The sequence below is a fragment of the Elephantulus edwardii genome, unplaced genomic scaffold (genome assembly GCF_000299155.1).
Source record: "Elephantulus edwardii isolate Elephantulus edwardi_28Jun2011 unplaced genomic scaffold, EleEdw1.0 scaffold00172, whole genome shotgun sequence".
Classification (NCBI taxonomy): domain Eukaryota; kingdom Metazoa; phylum Chordata; class Mammalia; order Macroscelidea; family Macroscelididae; genus Elephantulus; species Elephantulus edwardii.
The window spans coordinates 5,645,268-5,663,453 of record NW_006399922.1 but is presented as its reverse complement, the minus strand read 5'-3'; the positions used below and the strand labels follow the sequence as shown (position 1 = coordinate 5,663,453).

The following is an 18,186-nucleotide window of genomic DNA, read 5'->3' as shown; positions in this document are numbered from 1 at the left end:
AAGGCATCTCAGGATTCTTTTTCTTCACTATTCAAACAATCTTGGTGTATACCTTCTTTTTCTGAAAGAGCCACTGGTAGGTTCAAATCTCCTATCTTCTTTCAGTTAGCTGAACTACCTTTATACTGTACTATGGTTCTAGCCACTCACTGCAACTGAACCTAAAAACTCCTTCTCCACTCTACCGTCTCATTCCCACTTATTTGTCCAAATTCAGATAATTATTTCTCAAAATTACATCTTGAGTCCATCCCACCTGAATTAAAAAACCAACTGAGCAACAGGTTTGAAGCTTTGAACATTAATCAATAAAGACCATATGTGCTGATATCAAGAATATCATCCATAAAGAATTCAAAAGGTCATCACAAAGGTGGAGGAAGAAGAAAATACCAAAATGAACATCAGAAGAAAGTGAATACTGCACTAGAGCACCAAGAAACCAAAGCAAAGGAAAGAAATCAAAAAGTTAAGGAACTGAACAGAAGACAGCTCGGGAAGATAAAGCAAAGTATTATGAGGAAATGGTGAGCAAGGAAGTGCAGGCTGCTCTGAAAGACTCAGCAAAAAAATAAGACCCCAGGAATTGATGGAATGTTAACTGACATATTTCAACAAACAGATGCTGCCCTGGACACGCTCACCAGGTTGTGCCAAGAAATCAGGAGGACAACTACCCGGCCAACTGAGTGGAAGAGATCCATGGAAGAGATGCCTATTTATTCCCATTTCAAAAAAAGGTGACCTGACAGAGTGTGTGGAAATTACTGAATAATATCACACGCAAGCAAAATCCTGCTGAAGATTATCCAAAAATGACTGGAACAGCACATCAACAGAGAACTTCTAGAAATACAAAATAAGTTTAGAAGAGGCCGTGGCACTACAGACATTACTGCTACTTTAAGATGGATCTTGATAAAAAGCTAAGAGTACCTGAGGAATGTCTTATCTGTGTTTCATTGACTATGCAAAGGCATTTGACTATATGAATCATAACAAATTTTGAGTAACCTTGAGGAGAATATGAATCCTAGAACACTTAATTGTGCATATGTGAAACCTACGCTTGGACCAGGAAACAGTCCTCAGAACAGAGCAAGGAAACACTGAATGGTTCAAAATCAGGAAAGGCGTGCATCAGGGATGTGGCTGTCTCCATACCTTTTCAATCTTTATGCAGAACAGATCATCTGGGAGGCTGGGCTCTATGAGGAGAAATGTGGCATCAGGTTTGAGGGAAGACTCATCAATAGTCTACATACATTATGCAGATGACACAACCTTGCTTGCTGAAACTGAGAAGGACTTGAAGCACTTACTGCAGAAGGTCAAGGACTCTAGACTTCTATATGGATTGAAGCTCAACATCAAAAAAAACCCAAAGATTTTTACCACTGGGCCAATTGGCAGTACCATGATAGATGGAGAAGAAATTGAGGTTGTTAACAATTACAGCTTGGTTGGCTCTACAGACCACACTCTTGGCACCAGAGGTCAGAAAATCAAAAGACAACTGCACGGAAAAAATCTGTCATCAGGGATTTCTCCAAAGTACTGATATGCAACAATGTCAATTTAGAGACTAAAGTGTGCCTCATGCAGGTCATGGTATTCACAATTACTTGCTACGTATCAGAGAGCTAGATAATGGCTAAAGATGATGGAAGAATTATTGATGCCTTTTGAGTTGTGGTACTGGAGAAGAGTCTTGAACACAACATGGATCACTAAGAAAACAAATCTGTCTGTCCTGGAAAAGGTGAAACCAAGTTTCTCTTTGGAGGCTAGGATCCTTTTTTTTAAGTAAGATTTTATTTTAATTGTGATATTAATGAACATTTACAGAAAAGTTACCTTTCATTCATTCACTGTTGCACATGTTACTCCCTCCCTCTCCATTCGCCCTTCCCCAGTTAGGTTTTTTTTTTTAAAAAATCGTATTCATTCATTGTTGCACAATTTAGAAACTCCATCTCACATACTTTGGACATGCGGCCAGGATAGACAATTCTTTGGAGAAGGACATCATGCTTGGAGGGGTGGCGAAACAGAGCAGGAGAGGAAGACCCCCACCATAGATGGACTGATACAGTAACTGACTGGGGCCATGGGTGGGTGTGTCAAAGTCAGCGACTCTGGCTCAAGACAGGGCAGGTTTCAGAGCTATAGTACAGGGTCGCTATGAGTTACAGGTAACTCAACAGCACATAACAACAAGCAATTTGAACAGCCTTCTTATCCTGTTTCCAGCCCATCTTCCATACTATCCATTGTTGTTGTGTACTGTCACATCAGAACCAACTCATAGCTGACCCTCTAGTGAATTTTCAGAGGCAGTTTAATCGCACAAGAGGAGAATGCTTCGAACCACATGCTTTAGGGATGGCAGTGCAGCTTTTTACTACTAGGCCACCAGAGCACCCTGTACTATCCATAGTATGTCTTTTACAAGATGTAATTACGGTTATGTCCCTATCTTGCCTAAACATACAAATGGTTGCAACAGTAGGTCCAGACAATACGCCTAGTTTCCTGTCCTGCCACAATATCCTTCAGGTCCACTAAATTACTGATCCCCAGAAAATGTGCTTTCATATCTTTATGCCTCTGCATACTGCTTCTCCTTTCAGAATGTCTCTCTCTCTCTACCTATCCCTATTTGCTGAAATCAGACTAATTTCTCAGGGTCTCGTATTAAACCAAGTATCACTCCCTTTGTAAGACTGTTTATCTATCAAATAATCAGCTGTTCCTCTTTCTGTGTTACCCTGGACATACATACATCCATTCATTCATTTATATTTAAAATTAACTTGTCATTCTACACGGTGAGTCAAAAGGCAAAGACTACGCCATACTCATTCCAAAGGCATTCAATTATGCTTTTGTAAATTAATATCACTTTTTATCTTTTTGCCCAGAATACAGGAAAATATTATCAAATTAGACTGTTGCTATTTCTAACAGTAAAAATTACTTAAAACTCTAAAAGGTAAGGGAGCTGCCCTGTTGCAGAGAGGTAGTACCTCTCTAGTAGTTCAAATCCATCAGTAGCTCTTAAGAAAAAGAAGAACAATCTCCTATTTCATTTACAGTCTCTGAAAACCAGTTGTTATGTGCTGTTGGGTCACCTGTGACTCACTGTGATCCTATGTACAAGAGCTCTGAAGCCTGCCCTGATCTGAGCTAGTCTCTTTAAACTTTGACACACCTAATACTACTTCTCCACTTACTGTATCAATCCATCTCATCTGGGGTCTTCCCTCCTGTGCTGTCCCTCCACCCTTCTGAGCATGATGTCCTTTCTCCAAGGACTGATACCTCCAGGCCCATGCCCAAAGTATATGAGATAGAGCTTCAAAATTCTAGTTTCCAAGGAGAAACTTGATTTTACCTTCTCCAAGGCAGACATGTTTGTTTTCTGGCAGTCTATGTTGTGTTCAAGACTCTTTTCCAGCACCACAACTCAACGGCATTAATTCTTCTTCTGTCATCCTTAGTCACTGTCCAACTCTCTGATGCATAGCAAGTAACGGCGAAGACCATGACCTGGAGTAGATGCACCTTAGCCTTAGACGGGCATAATTGCTTCTTCTCAGTACTCTGGAGAGGTCCCAGAAAATTAACTCTTAGTTCTAACGTGACAACAGTGAGTTTTGAGTTGATAATCATTACATACATTATAAAGAAAGAATAATGAGTGATATAAAAAAATAAACAACTTGAAAAAACTTATCATGTTATATGCAACTACATCATGGATGAATCATGTTAAGTGCCAAAAATCAGGAAAACACATATATTATACGATTTCATTTATATGAGTACACACGTGATAGATGAGTGTTGTTTCACTATGCAAGAGAAAACTGGATGAAGGAGGTGAGCAATCACTGCTAAAAGAGCAAACCAAACGTGTATGAATCGACATGGCTGTGTTCAAACTTACTTATAAAAACAAGAGGTTGCTAGCAGACTAATTCAATGCTCTAATGTCTAGCATAGAATAGGTATACTGCAGCTAGCTCCTCTTCAATGAATAGTAAGTGCAACTAAATGAGAATTTTTACTTCTATTACCTAAAAAAGAGAGAGAGAGAGAAAGGATGGGTATTAATTTTGAAAAATGAGGTTCCTAGAAAGTTTACTGAGGAGTATTATCAATTTGAGGCCTATGGTGCACCACATTCAGTCCACGGTCTTTTCTATCACAGTTAGACTACTAAGAGCTGTACAATGAATAAGGATGACAGAAGAATGGATACCTCTGAGCTGTGGTGTTGGAGAAGAGTACTAAATATCCCAATGACTGCCAAAAGAACAAATAGATAACTTGGGAAAAATGTATCCAGAATGCTCCTTGGAAGCAAGGATGACAAAACTTTGCCTCGCATACTTGGAGCATGCTGCTAAGAAAGGCTTTCCTTGGAGAATTATATCATGCATATAGGTGGAGGGATAGCATAGGAGAAGACGACCACAGGAACGGGTTCAACTGTGTGTCGCAGATTGTGAGGGTGGCACAAGACAGGACAGGGTTCAGATCTGTTGTTCACAGTGACTAAATGGCAACTAACAACAAGAGTTCATAGGGTCACTCTGAGTCACTGCCAACTCAATGCCCCAAACAACAAAGGATGCATTCATTACTAATAAATCTCATTTTGCAGTTGAAGAAATTCAAGAATTGAGTCCACCAATGTACAAATGGATCAAGAAACTATGCTTTACTCATGTACTGGAATATTAAATAATAAAGAACTCTTTATTGTGTATTGTATTACACTACACAACATGGATGAATGTAAAGGACAGTATACTGTCAAATTAGTAATAAAAGAAGAAATATTAAATAAGCACACTATTATGAAAACTTAAAATTCACACAAAATCATTCTTGGATGGTTAGCAGGAGCTGAAGGGGAAGGAGAAGTGTGGAAAATTTATAGGTAACATCTATTTATTAAGATGGGTAAGAGAAGACAATGCACTATAAGGGGAAGATCAAATAGGCATTGTAATTAAAGTTATGACACATGTGCATGAATGATTGAAGGAAAAACCAATACATACTGTAAACTTTAACTCAAATCACAATTAAAAATTATATCTTTTGATGTTTCCTGCATTGTTTAGTATTTTGCTCATAAAACCCTTCAGTTATTTCTTCAGTTCTTTACGCCTAAGAAATATGGTCCAGGACTAATGGGTAAGGAGTTGTGCTACCAACCCAAAAGTGGTTTGAACCCACCAGCTACTCCATGGGACTAAGATTGGCAATCTCTTCTCATGCAATTTACTGCCTCTAAAAATCTGCTGGAGGGTCAACTATCAGTCAGCTCCAAAACTACTGCAATGAGTGAGTTTGCAAGTTTCAATATAATACTCTGCCTTCTAGAATCAACCATTAAAATCTCCTGTCAAGTTCTTCTATGTCATCAATTCTTCCATCTATTTTAGCTATTTATTCTATGCTCCAGAGAAAATTCTAGCATCTTCTCTGACATACATTTTGTCAGACACAGATCAGATGACCATGCAAGAATCTCATCAGGCACAAACTGTCATCTTGTAGAAGTCTGTACAAAGGCTGCAGCACGACACCATCTGAACTGCTGACCAACTACAGCCTACCACCTGGTCTGGCAGCTCAGGCTCCAAGTGTACACCATGGTACATGCTCTCTACTTACTATATCTGCAGAGTGAAACATTTCTGGCTAGGTGCCCTGACTTCACTTATCCACCAACCTTGATGCCATCTAAGCTCTGAGAGGTTCTGTACATGGCATGACACTTTCTTACATCCTCAAGCACCTCTGAGGTGAAAAGAAATTCTACTCTGACTAGGCACCCCAACATCAACTCTTTTCTCCACAGGCAGAAATATTTTCTAGTCCAGATATCTTGTCTGCACCAGCCATAGCAATAGAAAGAGTAGAAGGAGAATAACTCCTCCACCCACCCACATAAAGCCATTCCTTTTTTCATTCTTTTGGTTAGTGTTTTCCTCTTTTTCTTCATTCTATCTGACAACACAATGAAAGTATATACACAGCCCAGCCACCCGCAACTACTACAACTTCACTCACTGGGCAAGAGTAAAGAGTGGCTCCACTTCACATGATCAACAACAGGCTATAACCAACAGTCTACCCAGTCTATCTTCAATTGTTCTACATTAACAAAACTGCACATTCATCAGAAGACAAGAGGTAAGACTGTGAACTGCCAAACTAGCAAATTGTGTAGCACTTTTACTCAATCACATTAAATAACACAAAGTAATGCAAACCCAACAGCACCTCAAAGTCTCAAAGGCAAACTACACACACACACATTCCAAAACAAGAAGGCACAAACATGTGATCAAAATGCAGAATCAGAAAATCTTTCAGAGGAGATATGCTATTGAAATTTCCTATTAGAGATTCAAAACAATGATGGCCAAGTACTTTCATCACATTGAGGGAAAGTTCATGGAAACCACAGATAAAATTAAGAAAAATATAGACAAAACTCTATAAAAATGTAAAACAACATCACAAGACCAAATAGATCAAATAAATGGAAAGTTAAGAAGCCACACAAAAACAAAGGCTTAAAATTCAGAACACTGAGACAAAATTTTCAGAAAAAAACCCAACACATGTGGCAGGACAAAAATGCAAAACTGGATTAGTGGATAACAGAATTAGTGAGGTGATAGACAAATTCCTCAGTACTAATCTGTTAAAGAGAAAAACATCAGCAAATGGAAGGAAAACAAAGTATTAAGAGGAAGAACTAATGTGTGAAATTCTATAACAGGAAAAGGGAAAAGCAAAGCACAGAGAAAAATCCCTAAAGATTTGCTAGAGGTAAACGGTCCAAACACTGGGGGAGGGGGATCTAATCAAGAAGCTGAGCAAACCCCAAACAAAGGAAATACACCCCCCCTCCCAAAAAAAAAAAAAAAGGAAAACCACAAAGACCTACTGGGGAGTCAGAACATTTGAAAATTGGCTTTTCTATTTTTGGCATTAGCATCCATTGGGGGCATGGTCTCCAGTCTTACAAATCATCAAAAGCTGTGGGGCCAATATAAGAGAGCATAACTACATCTTTTCAGAGTACTTAAGAGCAATGATGTCTGTCTGGAGACTAAGGTGTGCCTGATCCAAGCCATAGTCTTTGCTATTATTTGCTATGCGTCAGAAAGCTGGACAATGACTAGGGATAGGAGAATTGATGCCTTTGAGCTGTGGTGCTCAATTAATTAAATAAACCATGGACTGCTAGAACAAACAGGTTTGTCCTGGAGAAGGTGAAACCTAGCTGCTTCTTGGAGGCAAGGATTCTGAAGCTTTGTCTGACATACTCTGGACACAATGCAAGGAGGGACCAGTCCTTACAGAGGATGTCATGCTTGTGAGCGTGGAGGTACAGTGAAAGAGAGGGAGACCTTCAAATGAGGTGGACTGACTCTGTGACTGGGGTAATGAGGGTAGGTGTAAAAGGTTGGTATGGGATAGAGTAGGCTTCAGAGTTGTTGTACAAAGGATGACTATAACTCACAAGCAACTTGACAGCACATAACAACAACAACATCCACACTGTGAAAAATGGTGACAATAGTGGTGGAGAGAATGTGAAGAGACTGTGGCAAAGTGTAGCCAGAGGAACCTTGAAGATAAAGGCCACAGGTGTTACTTGCTGGATGACTGAATGAAAAGCTGACTTGTAACTGCTCTGAGATACAGTCTGCTACATTATTGAGGAAACCAAAGGCTTCATGCATTTGTGCTGCCAAATGAACCTGGACTTTCACTAATTGAGGAATTAATTGTTAATAATTAATTATTAATCTGGCCTGGGACTATTAGACTAAACCTCGACGTGCATTGTGTGATATTCTTTGCCTCCCCCACTACCCCACCTATTTCCCTAATAAACTTCACAACTGTAAGGTGCAATAAACATCAGACCCAATGGTTGGCTGAAATAGATTCAAGAGCATGGGGGGTGGCATGTCTGCTCATGTAACTATCTGTATGGTGCTAATGATGGGGACAGTTCTCCTTCAAATTCAGGCCCACTCCCAATGTTCCATCTACTCCTTTCACACCTATCACAAATTTCATAAAAGCAAAGGTAAAGAAAGAATACTGAAAGCAGCTCAGGTAAAACAAAAGAGTTCCCAACATAGGCGAATCAACAACACTAATTTCTTTATTCTCTGCAGAAGCTTTGAAAGCAAGAAAGCAATGGCACGACATATATAAAACTCTGGAAGGAAAAAAATGCTAAACATTACATAACCAGCAAAACTGTCTCTCTAATGAAGTTAAGATATTTACACATAAACAGAAATTAAAGGAATTTGTGAAAAGTAGACCCACTGTATGAGAAATACTGAAAGGAGTTCTTCTGACACGAGATGAAATTCACAGGCATGACAACTGACCCAGACATAACAACAAAGAAAATTAAGCTTCAAAGCCCAAATCCCACTGCCATCAAGTTGGAACCAACTCAGTTGATCCTCCAGTGGGTTTTTAGAGGCTGTAAACTGCACAAAAGGAGACAGCTCATCTTTCCCCGTCTGAGACACTCAATTCAAACTGCCAAAGTGGTGTGGTCTTTGGGTTAGCAGCATAACTCCCTGCAGACGGGCTAACAGAACTAGCCAAAGATAAACTTACAAGGCTCACACTAGGGAATCAGAGGGATCAATCAATGAAAGAAAAGAACTACAAAGAAAAAAAAGGGAAGTAAGGAAGATAATTACAAATTTCCAAATGGGAAGGAAGTTAAACCAATTATAAGAACTGAACTAAACCTCATCAAAACAAAACAGAAAAAAAAATTATAAAGACTTGTTATTGTTACGTGCTATGGAATCCGAAATCAATTCACAGCTGACCCTCCAGGGGGTTTGCAGAGGGAGAAAATCATATGGAGAATGCCCATCTCCCCTCTGCAGGGCAGCTGATGGATTAGAACTGCTTGCCTCTGAGTTGGAAGCACAGCTCCTTATCGCTAGACTGATCACCAGAGCTCCTTAAAGAATTAGTATCCACTAAGACAATGGCAATGAAAGAAACTGTTAAAAAAAAAATCTTAAAATTAACTCAGCATAAAAAAAGTGCATGACATTATTTACAACAGCAAAAAGATGGCAAAACCCAAATGCCCATCAAAGGATGGACAGTTAAAGAAGCTGGCACAATGCAATGCTAAAGAACAGCAAGAATCTGAGAAACAATGCCTAATGCTGATGAATTTAGAGGACCTTATGTGGACTGAAATGAGTCTGTTAAAAAGGGTAAACAGGAGAAAAAATATAGCAGTTGCCCCCAGGACTAATCATTCCCTGAGAAACCTGATGGCTTCAAGGACAGCCAGGACAAAGGCTAAATCATGATAAGGCTCTGGGACTGATCAGGCAGCCCTCACCTGAGTTAATTAACAGCCCCAGATTCCAAGAGGTACTATCTTCCCTAGCCCTCCCCAAGACCCCTATAAAAGAAACTATCCCTAATTACAAGCACACCATTTTGACTTTCTCTGCTCCTGGTCATTTTGGCGCCCCGCTCAGATCATGCAGTAAAGGCCTGTTCGTTTCTTGGGACCAGTTTCTTTCTTTCTCTCTTTCACCCTCAACTCCTTTCCTAACACTATTTAAGTGTCTTACTTATAATTATATACCCTGAGGGAATGAGTAGCTGGTTTGGGCACCACATTCCTAAGGGACATCAAAGTCAACTGGCTTAACACCATTCACAATGTTCCACATTACACTTTGGTTAGCAGTGTCCAGACTCCTAAAAGTTTTGGAGTAGCCTCTACTCAAGGGGACTCTGGTGGCCTAGCTTTAAGAATATGTGCTGCGATCTCAAAGTCACGTGGTTTGAATCCACCAACTGTTCTGTAGGAGAAAGATGGGTAATCTCCTCCCCTGGGATTGATAACCTGCCAGATACACAAAAATAAACTACTGCTGAAAAAAGTGCAGCTACTTATTTGAAACAAAGAAAAACAAAATGTACTGAAATAACTAGTACAGAAGACTAACGGACCACGTGAACCTCAACTTCCAAGATCCCAAGACTAGAAGAACTAAATGGTGCTGGGCTACCACTGACCACCGCTCTAAGGGGACCAGAGTCTAAGATCTTGAATATGTCAGTGAAAATGAGGAACAAACTGGAAAGGGTTCACTGGTCTTACAAAGACTGATGAAGCCCCCCACCCCCAACCCCAGACCACAGCTCTAAATCACCACTTGAACTTGGAACAAAACTCGCAACCGAGAGCAAAATAACAGGCCTAATAACACCAGGTAGTCGATTAACTAACCACATAGGGTCAAAGCTGAGCTCTGGTGGCTTAGTGCTAAAAAGCTGCTGCTGCAGGTGGTTAGAATCTATCAGCTGCTTGCCGCAGAGAAAGATGGGCTATCTCCAAACAAGCGATTTATAGTCTCTGAAAATCCACTGGGAGATCAGCTATGGGTGGGTTCTGACTCCAAGGAACACAACACTGGGTCAAAAGAGCAGCCATCTGCCCAAGGATAAAGCCCTTAAGTCAGGAATAAGGATTAATGGAAATGAGAATTATGGAGTGGAAGAGAGGAAAAGAGTGCAATCAAATTGTTGTTAGGTTCTTTAGGACCTTATGAACAATGGTTCTGAACCTTGACCTAACCTTGCTGTCTCAAACACACCTGACAGCATTGCACTGTGGGTATTTTCATTAACACCATTAAACAACATGTGTATGAATGAATGAAAAACCAATATTCTTTATAAAACTTTATTCCAATTTTAAAGAGAGAAAAAGAAGTCTGGTGATCTGCTGTTACCTTCACTCATAAACACACTTTTTTGTATGGAAATAAAGACATCACACTGGCAAAAAAGGGTACTTCTTTCAAAATTAAGGGGTGCGTAAGTGATCTAACTTGGACCTTCTTCAGTAATTTCAATTAAGAACACAAAAATGAACTCAGAGTCACGGAAACAGTTAAGTACAAAACTCAGCAACAGTTAAAGTCCTATTATACATAACAAAGTATCCTTAGAAACATGAAAATGGCAACAAGCTCGCCAACAGTTGAGGTATCTAGAAAAGCGAGATCTGTCAGACTTTCGGTGTAAGACCTAAACAGCAACAAGTAACTTCTCACACTATATGGAAACCTTTAGGTTAGCAAAGAGTAAAACCTTCGTCGCCAGCACTGAATTTACTAGGTTGCTACAGTTTGTAAGTCTTACCTCCCTCATCAGCTAAAGTAGCGAACGAGAGACCTACCGTGCAATTCCCAGAGGAAACAAAAGCTGTAGGCGGGACCTTCCGGTTTGAGGAAAGGCGAAGAGACGCCTTTCGCCAGGTTCCACTACAACCCGGAGTTGGCCTAACGTCTGCTCTTAAGAGGCCTCGGATTTGCGCAGTGGCACCCAAATGTACAGCTGCGGCTGCCCAGGGGTTTAGGTGACAGTGAGAGGTCCGTGGACGCTGACGGCCGCAACCTAAACGCGCCGGCACCCCAAATGCCAGCCTGGTGGCCGTCTACCACATACTAACCTTTTCCTCCACGCAGTTGACAATGATGGACGGGTATTTGCGGCTAAGCCAACGGAAGAAAGCCGGGACTCCCATTTTCGCAACCCAAAGGAAGCCAACGAACCGACCCGTGAACGAACGTAACTAGGCGCGAGAAAGTTCGGTACTTCCGCTGACATTCGCTACGGAGACGGAAGTGACGCCACAAAGCCGCTGCGAGGGGAGCTGGGAACAACCAGCGGCGGCACGTTATGACGTCACCCGGTGAGAGACAAGTCATCTCTTATTTGACGTGCTGAGGTTCCAATGTCCTGGTCTCTAGAATCCCAGTGCATCAGCAAGCTGCGAAGTTTCCTAGGATATTGCTTCCGGCGTCCTCGTTCTTCTCTGGGACAGAATCCCTATCCTCTGCAGGTTTCCGCAAAGCTGTTTCTTACTTCTTTGCTCTCCTCTTTTTTGCAGGATCCTGTCTTACTTCACCCTCTAATCCTGTCAACCCACAGTAGAATCAAAAAATCTAGATTCACTAGTTCTGTCTCTTCAAATTTTGTGCAACAGAGCTGTCAAACGAATATTTTTAAACAGTAATTACGATGGCATGTTTACATCAATAACTCAGGCTAAATAATTTCAGGACCATATAATAATCAGCACTTGGTATCCAGTACAACCATATTCCTCTCCAGCAGTGTCCTGGATTAGGTTCCAACTTATAATAACTCCACGAGACAGAGAGAGAACTGCCCCAAGAGGGTTGCTGAACTGTCAGTCTTGATGGTGAGGAGAGTGCCTTATCTTTTCGCTACTGAGTGACTGGGAGGTTCAAACCTATGATATTTCTGTTAGCCAATCAATGCTTGACTGAGACAATCTCCAGGCTCCATTTATGGACATCTGGTGGCCTAGTGGTAAACTGCGCTACAATCCCAAAGACAAGGGGTTCAAATCTTCTAGCCATTCTGCAGAAGGATCAGCAGACTCCTATGTGACTGAAAATCTGCTGGAGGGTGCACAATAACAAATACTACATCAAGTGTTTACAAACTGCTGAAAATTTGGCTAAGGGTGCTGTCACATTTTTTTATTTGAGTCAAGAAATCTGGAGAACAACCACTTGGCCAACTGACTGGAAGGTGATCCCACAGAGTGTGGAAATTATTGAATAATATCATTAATATCACATGAAAGGAGGATTCTGCTGAAGATTATCCAAAAACGACTGGAATAGCACATCAATAGAGAACTAACAGGAGTGCAGGCTGGGTTTAGACAGGGTCGTGGTATTAGGGATAGTGTAGCTAATATTAGATGGATCTTGGCTGAAAGCAAGGAGTACCAGAAGAATGTCTATCTCTGCTTCATTATGTAAAGGCACTTGACTGTATGGATCATAATAAACTGTGGCTAACTCTGAGAAGAATGGGAATCCCAGAACACTTGATTGTGCTAATTCAAAACCTACCCTTGGACCAGGAGGCAGTCGTCAGAACAGAGCAGGGAAACACTGCATGGTTCAAAATTGGGAAGGGTGTACACCAAGGCTGCATCCTGTCTCCATACCTTTTCAATCTTTATGCAGAACAGATTATCTGGGAGGGTGGGCTCTATGAGGAGAAATGCAGCATCAGGATTGGAGGAAGAATCATCAACAATCTGCGTTATGCAGATGACACCCTGCTAGCTGAAACTGAGGAGGACCTGAAGCACTTGCTGTGGAAGGTCAGGAACGGCAGTCTTCAATATGGTTTGAGGCTCAATATCAAGAAAAATATTTTCACTACTGGGCCGAAGGCAGCATCATAATGGATGGTGAGGAGATTGATCACCATTTTGGTTTGCTTGGCTCCACAGTCAACACTCTTGGCACCAGCATCCAGGAAATGAAAAGATATATTGAGATGGGAAAGTCTGTGGTTAGAGACCTCTCTAAAGTACTGAAGTGCAACGATGTCAGTCTGCAGACCAAGGTGCACCTGATACATGCTATGGTCTTTGAAATCACGTGCTGTGCCTCAGAGAGCTGCACAATGACTAGGGATGGTAGACGGAGAATTGATGTCTTTGATTGAATATACCATACACTGCTAAGAAAGCAAACAGGTTTGTCCTGGAGAGGGTGAAGCCGGAATGCTCCTTGGAGACAAGTATTCTGAAGCTTTGTCTGACATACTTTGGGAATGTTGCAAGGAGGGACTGGTCCTCGGAGAGGGACATCATGCTTGGGAGGGTGGAGGGACAACACAGGAGAGAAAGATCCTCAATGAGATGGATTGATTCAGTGACTGGGGTAATGGGGGTAAATGTATTGGAATGGTGAGATTGGCACAGGATAGGGCAGAGTTTAGGGCTGTTGTATATAGGGTCGCTATGCGTCGCAGATGACTGGATGGCACATAACAACAACAACAGGGGTGGTAACAATTGAAACAATAGCTTGGGACAGAACAGACATTGCAACGGGAATTGGGGCTGGGGAAGGGAGGAAAATGTACCTGCATGAATGAATGGGAACAGGTCTCTTTGTAAACCACTAAATAAATAAAGAAATAAGACGCTCCTGTTCATTTTCCTTAAAAATGATTGAAGACTAGACAAAGTGTGGGATGAAATGAAGGACATAATCCATGAAGAAAGCAAAAGATCATAATAAAGAGGAAAGAATAAAAACACCAAAATAACGAGTGTTCAGTAAGTCAAATCTTACTAAGATGGTGTTTAAATTGAGATAGACTTACAACAATATTTCGGTTTTGTGGATTAGTTTTCATTTTCATCATATTCAATTTTGACTTGCATATAAGTGATTGATGATCTTTTCCACAGGCAGTGCCTGGCTTATTTTTGCCTTCTGGATTGAACTTCATGGACCCTTTCAACAAATATAGTCAATCTGATTCCTGTGTGGTTTCTCAGGCGAAGTCCATGTGTACTGCCATTGTTTATACTGTTGGAAAAAAGTATTTGCAATGAATAAATCATTGAATGAATTAAATGAACCAATCATTGATTGTACAAATTCCATTGTTTTATTTCTAGCCCAATTCTGTCATTAAGGCCATATTTTTCAAGTAAGAGTATTGCTTTGTTTTGAACTTTTGCATTTCAGTCACCAATTATTATTTATACTCCTTGATTGCATGTTCAGTATATTCTAGACTTAAAAATTTTGTTGTTGTTGTTGTTGTTGTTGTTTTTATGTGCCATCGAGGCGCTTGCAACTCTTAGTGATCCTATGTACAAGAGCCCTAAAAGCCTCTCCATCCTGGGCCAGCCTCACCATCTCAAAAACACTCATTCCCAATACCCCAATCACAGAATCAATCCATCTCATGACCTAGAAGAATGTTTGACCAAAAACAATTAAAAACAGGCCTGAGGGCCATGGATTAAAGTCACCCACCTTTGGCTTGGTCACATTACCTCCTGTCCACTAGACCAGCTGATCTCTTTCATTGTTGTTGTTGTTTTTAAGTGCTATTGTGTCATAGGTGACACATAGCGACCCTTTCCACAATGTCAGATGGATCATGGCTGAAAGTAGAACGTACAAGAGGAATGTTTATCTGTGTTTCATTGACTATACAAAGACATTTGAATGTGTGGGTCACAACAAATTGTGGCTAACCTTGTGAAGAATGGGAATCCCAGCACATTTGATTGTGTGCAGGCAAAACCTATACTTGAAACAAGAAGCAATTACCAGAAGAAAGCAAAGAAGCACTGCATGGTTCAAAATCAGGAAAGGAATGTGAGAGGAATACATTCCATCTCCATATCTACTCAATCTCTATGCAAAACAGATCATACAGGAGGCTGGACTTTATGAGGAAGACTATGGCATCAGGATTAGAGGAAGACTCATCCATCAACAACCTATATTATGCAGGTGATACAACCTTGCTCACAGAAACTGAGGAGGGCCTGAAGCATTTGCAGAAGTTCAAGGACAGTAGTCTGCAATATGGATTGAAGGTCAACATTAAAAAAAGAACAACAAAAATTCTCACCACTGGGCCAATTGGCGTCACTATGAAAGATGAAGTGATTGAAATTATTAACAATTTCAGCTTGCTCAGCTCCACAGTTAACAAACACTCTTGGTACCAGTAATCAAGAAACCAAAAGATGAATTGCATTAGGAAAATCTGCTGCCAGGGACCTTCCCAGAGAGCTAATGAGTAACAATGTCAATCTAGAGACTAAGGTCCTCCTGATAGAGGCCACAGTCTTTGCAACTGCATGATGTGCATCAAAGAGCTTGGGAATGACCAAAGATGGCAGAGGAAAAGTTGATGTCTTTGAGAAGTGGTGCTAGAAAAGAATATTAAACATATCCTGGACTGCCAAGAGAACAAACAGGTCTGTTCTGGAGAGGGTGAAACCAAGCTGTTCCTTGGAGATATGGATTTTAAAGCTCTGTCTCACATGCTTTGGACATGTAGCCAGTCCTTGGAGAAGGGCATTGTATTGGGAAGGGTAAAGAGACAAGGTACAATAGGAAGAGCTTTGGATAAAATGTATTGACACAGTAACTGGGGCAAAGGGGGTAAATATGTCAGAGGCAATAAGATTAGCTCACAATAGAGCAAGGTTCAGAGCTATTGTGCATATATGAGCCATAGGTGACTCAGCAGCACATGACAACAAAAAGGTCTAATAGTTTTTTGTTGATTATTTGAAGACTATATAATATACTGCATATAGTGGTACTCTTACCACCTCTTTGCCAATTTAGATGCCTCTTATTTCTTTTTATTGGCTCATTGCCCTAGCAAGCACTTCCAATATTATTAAATAGAAGTGTGATAGTGGGCATCATTGCCTTTTCCCTCTTCACAAGGAGAATGCCTTTAGTCTCTCTCCATTGAGAATGGTGTTGGCTCTTGGTTTTGCATGTATGCTTTTTACTATGTTGAGGAAATTCCCCTCTATTCCTATTTTGCTGAGTGTTTTAATTGGGAATTAGTGTTGGATTTTGTCAAAGACCTTTTCTGCATCAATTGATAGATCATACGGTTCTTGTTCTTTGTTATATTTATGTGATGACTTATGTTGAATATTTTTCTTATGTTCAACCTACCTGTTATTAATCTCATTTGATCTTAATTATTTTTTTTGTTCTGTTGAATTCTATTGTCCAGGATTTTATTAAGGATTTTTGTGTCTTTGTTTATGAAAGATATTGGTCTATTGTTTTATTTTTTTAGTAAATCCCAGAACACTTGATAATGCTTATGTGAAACCTATACTTGGACCAAAAGACAGTCATCAGAACAGAGCAACAAAATACTGCATGGTTCCAAATTGGGAAGGTTGTATGCCAGGGATGTGTCCTATCTCCATACCTTTTCAATCTATATGCAGAACAGATTAGTCAAGAGGATGGACTCTATGAGGAGAAATGTGGCATTAGGATTGGAGGAAGACTCATTAACAATCTGCATTATGCAGATGACACAACTCTACTTGCTAAAACACTTGCTGCAAAAGCTCAACATCAAGAAAACAAAGATTCTCACTACTGGGTCAATTGGCAGCATCATGATAAATGCTGAAGAGATTTGAGATTGTTAACAGCTTCCGTTTGCTTCACTCTACAATCAACACTCTTAGTACCAGCAGCCAGGAAATAAAAAGATGTATTGCGATAGGAAAGTCTGCTGTCAGAGAACTCTCCAAAGTACTAAAGAGCAACTATTCAGTCTGGAGACTAAGGTGCACCTGATTTAAGCCATAATCTTTGTAGTTACTTGTTATGCATCAGAAAGCTGGACAATAACGAGGGATGATTGATAACTGATGCCTTTGAGCTATAGTGTTGGAGAAAAGTATTGAATATACCATGAACTGCTAGGAGAAGAAACAGGTTCAACCTAAAGGAGGTGAGACCAAACTGCTCCTTAGAGGCAAGGATTCTGAAGCTTCATCTGACATACTTTGGACATATTGCAAGGAGAAACCAGTCCTTGGAGAGGGACATCATACTTGAGAGGGTGGAAGGACAGTGCAAGAGAGGAAGACCCTTGATGAGAAGGATTGGTTCAGTGACTGGAGTAATGGAGTTAGGTGTGTCAGAGACAATAATATTGGCACAGGATAGAGTAGGGTTTCAGGCTGTTGTACATAGAGTAGCTATGAGTCACAAGCAACTCGATGGCATGTAACAACAACAATAACAACATCTTTGCCTGATTTTGGTATTAGCATTATACTTGGTTCATAGAATGACTTTGGGATGCACCCATGTTTATCGTGGTTTTGTTTCCAATAGCAATGAGTTGGAAACAACCTAAGTGCCCATCAACAAACGAATGGATAGAGAAGCTGTAGTATATTCACACAATGGAATACTATGAGGCATTGAAAAACAAGGAACTCATGCAATATTATTTAAAATAGGTGACCCTGGAGGATATTATGCTGAATGAAATATCTCAGTCTCAAAAGAATAAATACTGCATAGTGCCACTGTTTTAAAATAGGACTGACATCGGGGTTGAGGGGAGACTGAGAAAGATGTGATCAATAATGTATACTGCATTTAAATAGATGAGGGAGAAAACTGTTTAAAAGGGATATGTGATTAGGTATTTTTGTCATGACAGGAGTCCAGAATGAAGGCTGCATAGTGGAGTGGA

The 18,186-nt window shown here is 40.5% G+C and overlaps 1 protein-coding gene across 2 annotated transcripts in view; it reads right to left on the bottom strand.

Annotated features, from left to right (window-relative positions):
- The window catches only part of XRN2 (5'-3' exoribonuclease 2), a 91,152-nt gene extending 79,465 nt beyond the window's left edge, over positions 1 to 11,687 (bottom strand). Inside the window, exon 1 of one of the 2 annotated variants that reach the window (XM_006895653.1) lies at positions 11,570 to 11,687. In XM_006895653.1, the coding sequence (XP_006895715.1) occupies positions 11,570 to 11,644 (75 nt within the window). In that variant the 5' untranslated portion in view covers positions 11,645 to 11,687. The remainder of the gene's footprint in view (positions 1 to 11,569) is intronic. The other variant, XM_006895654.1, reaches the window with a different exon arrangement.
- Positions 11,688 to 18,186: the final 6,499 nt, after the last annotated feature.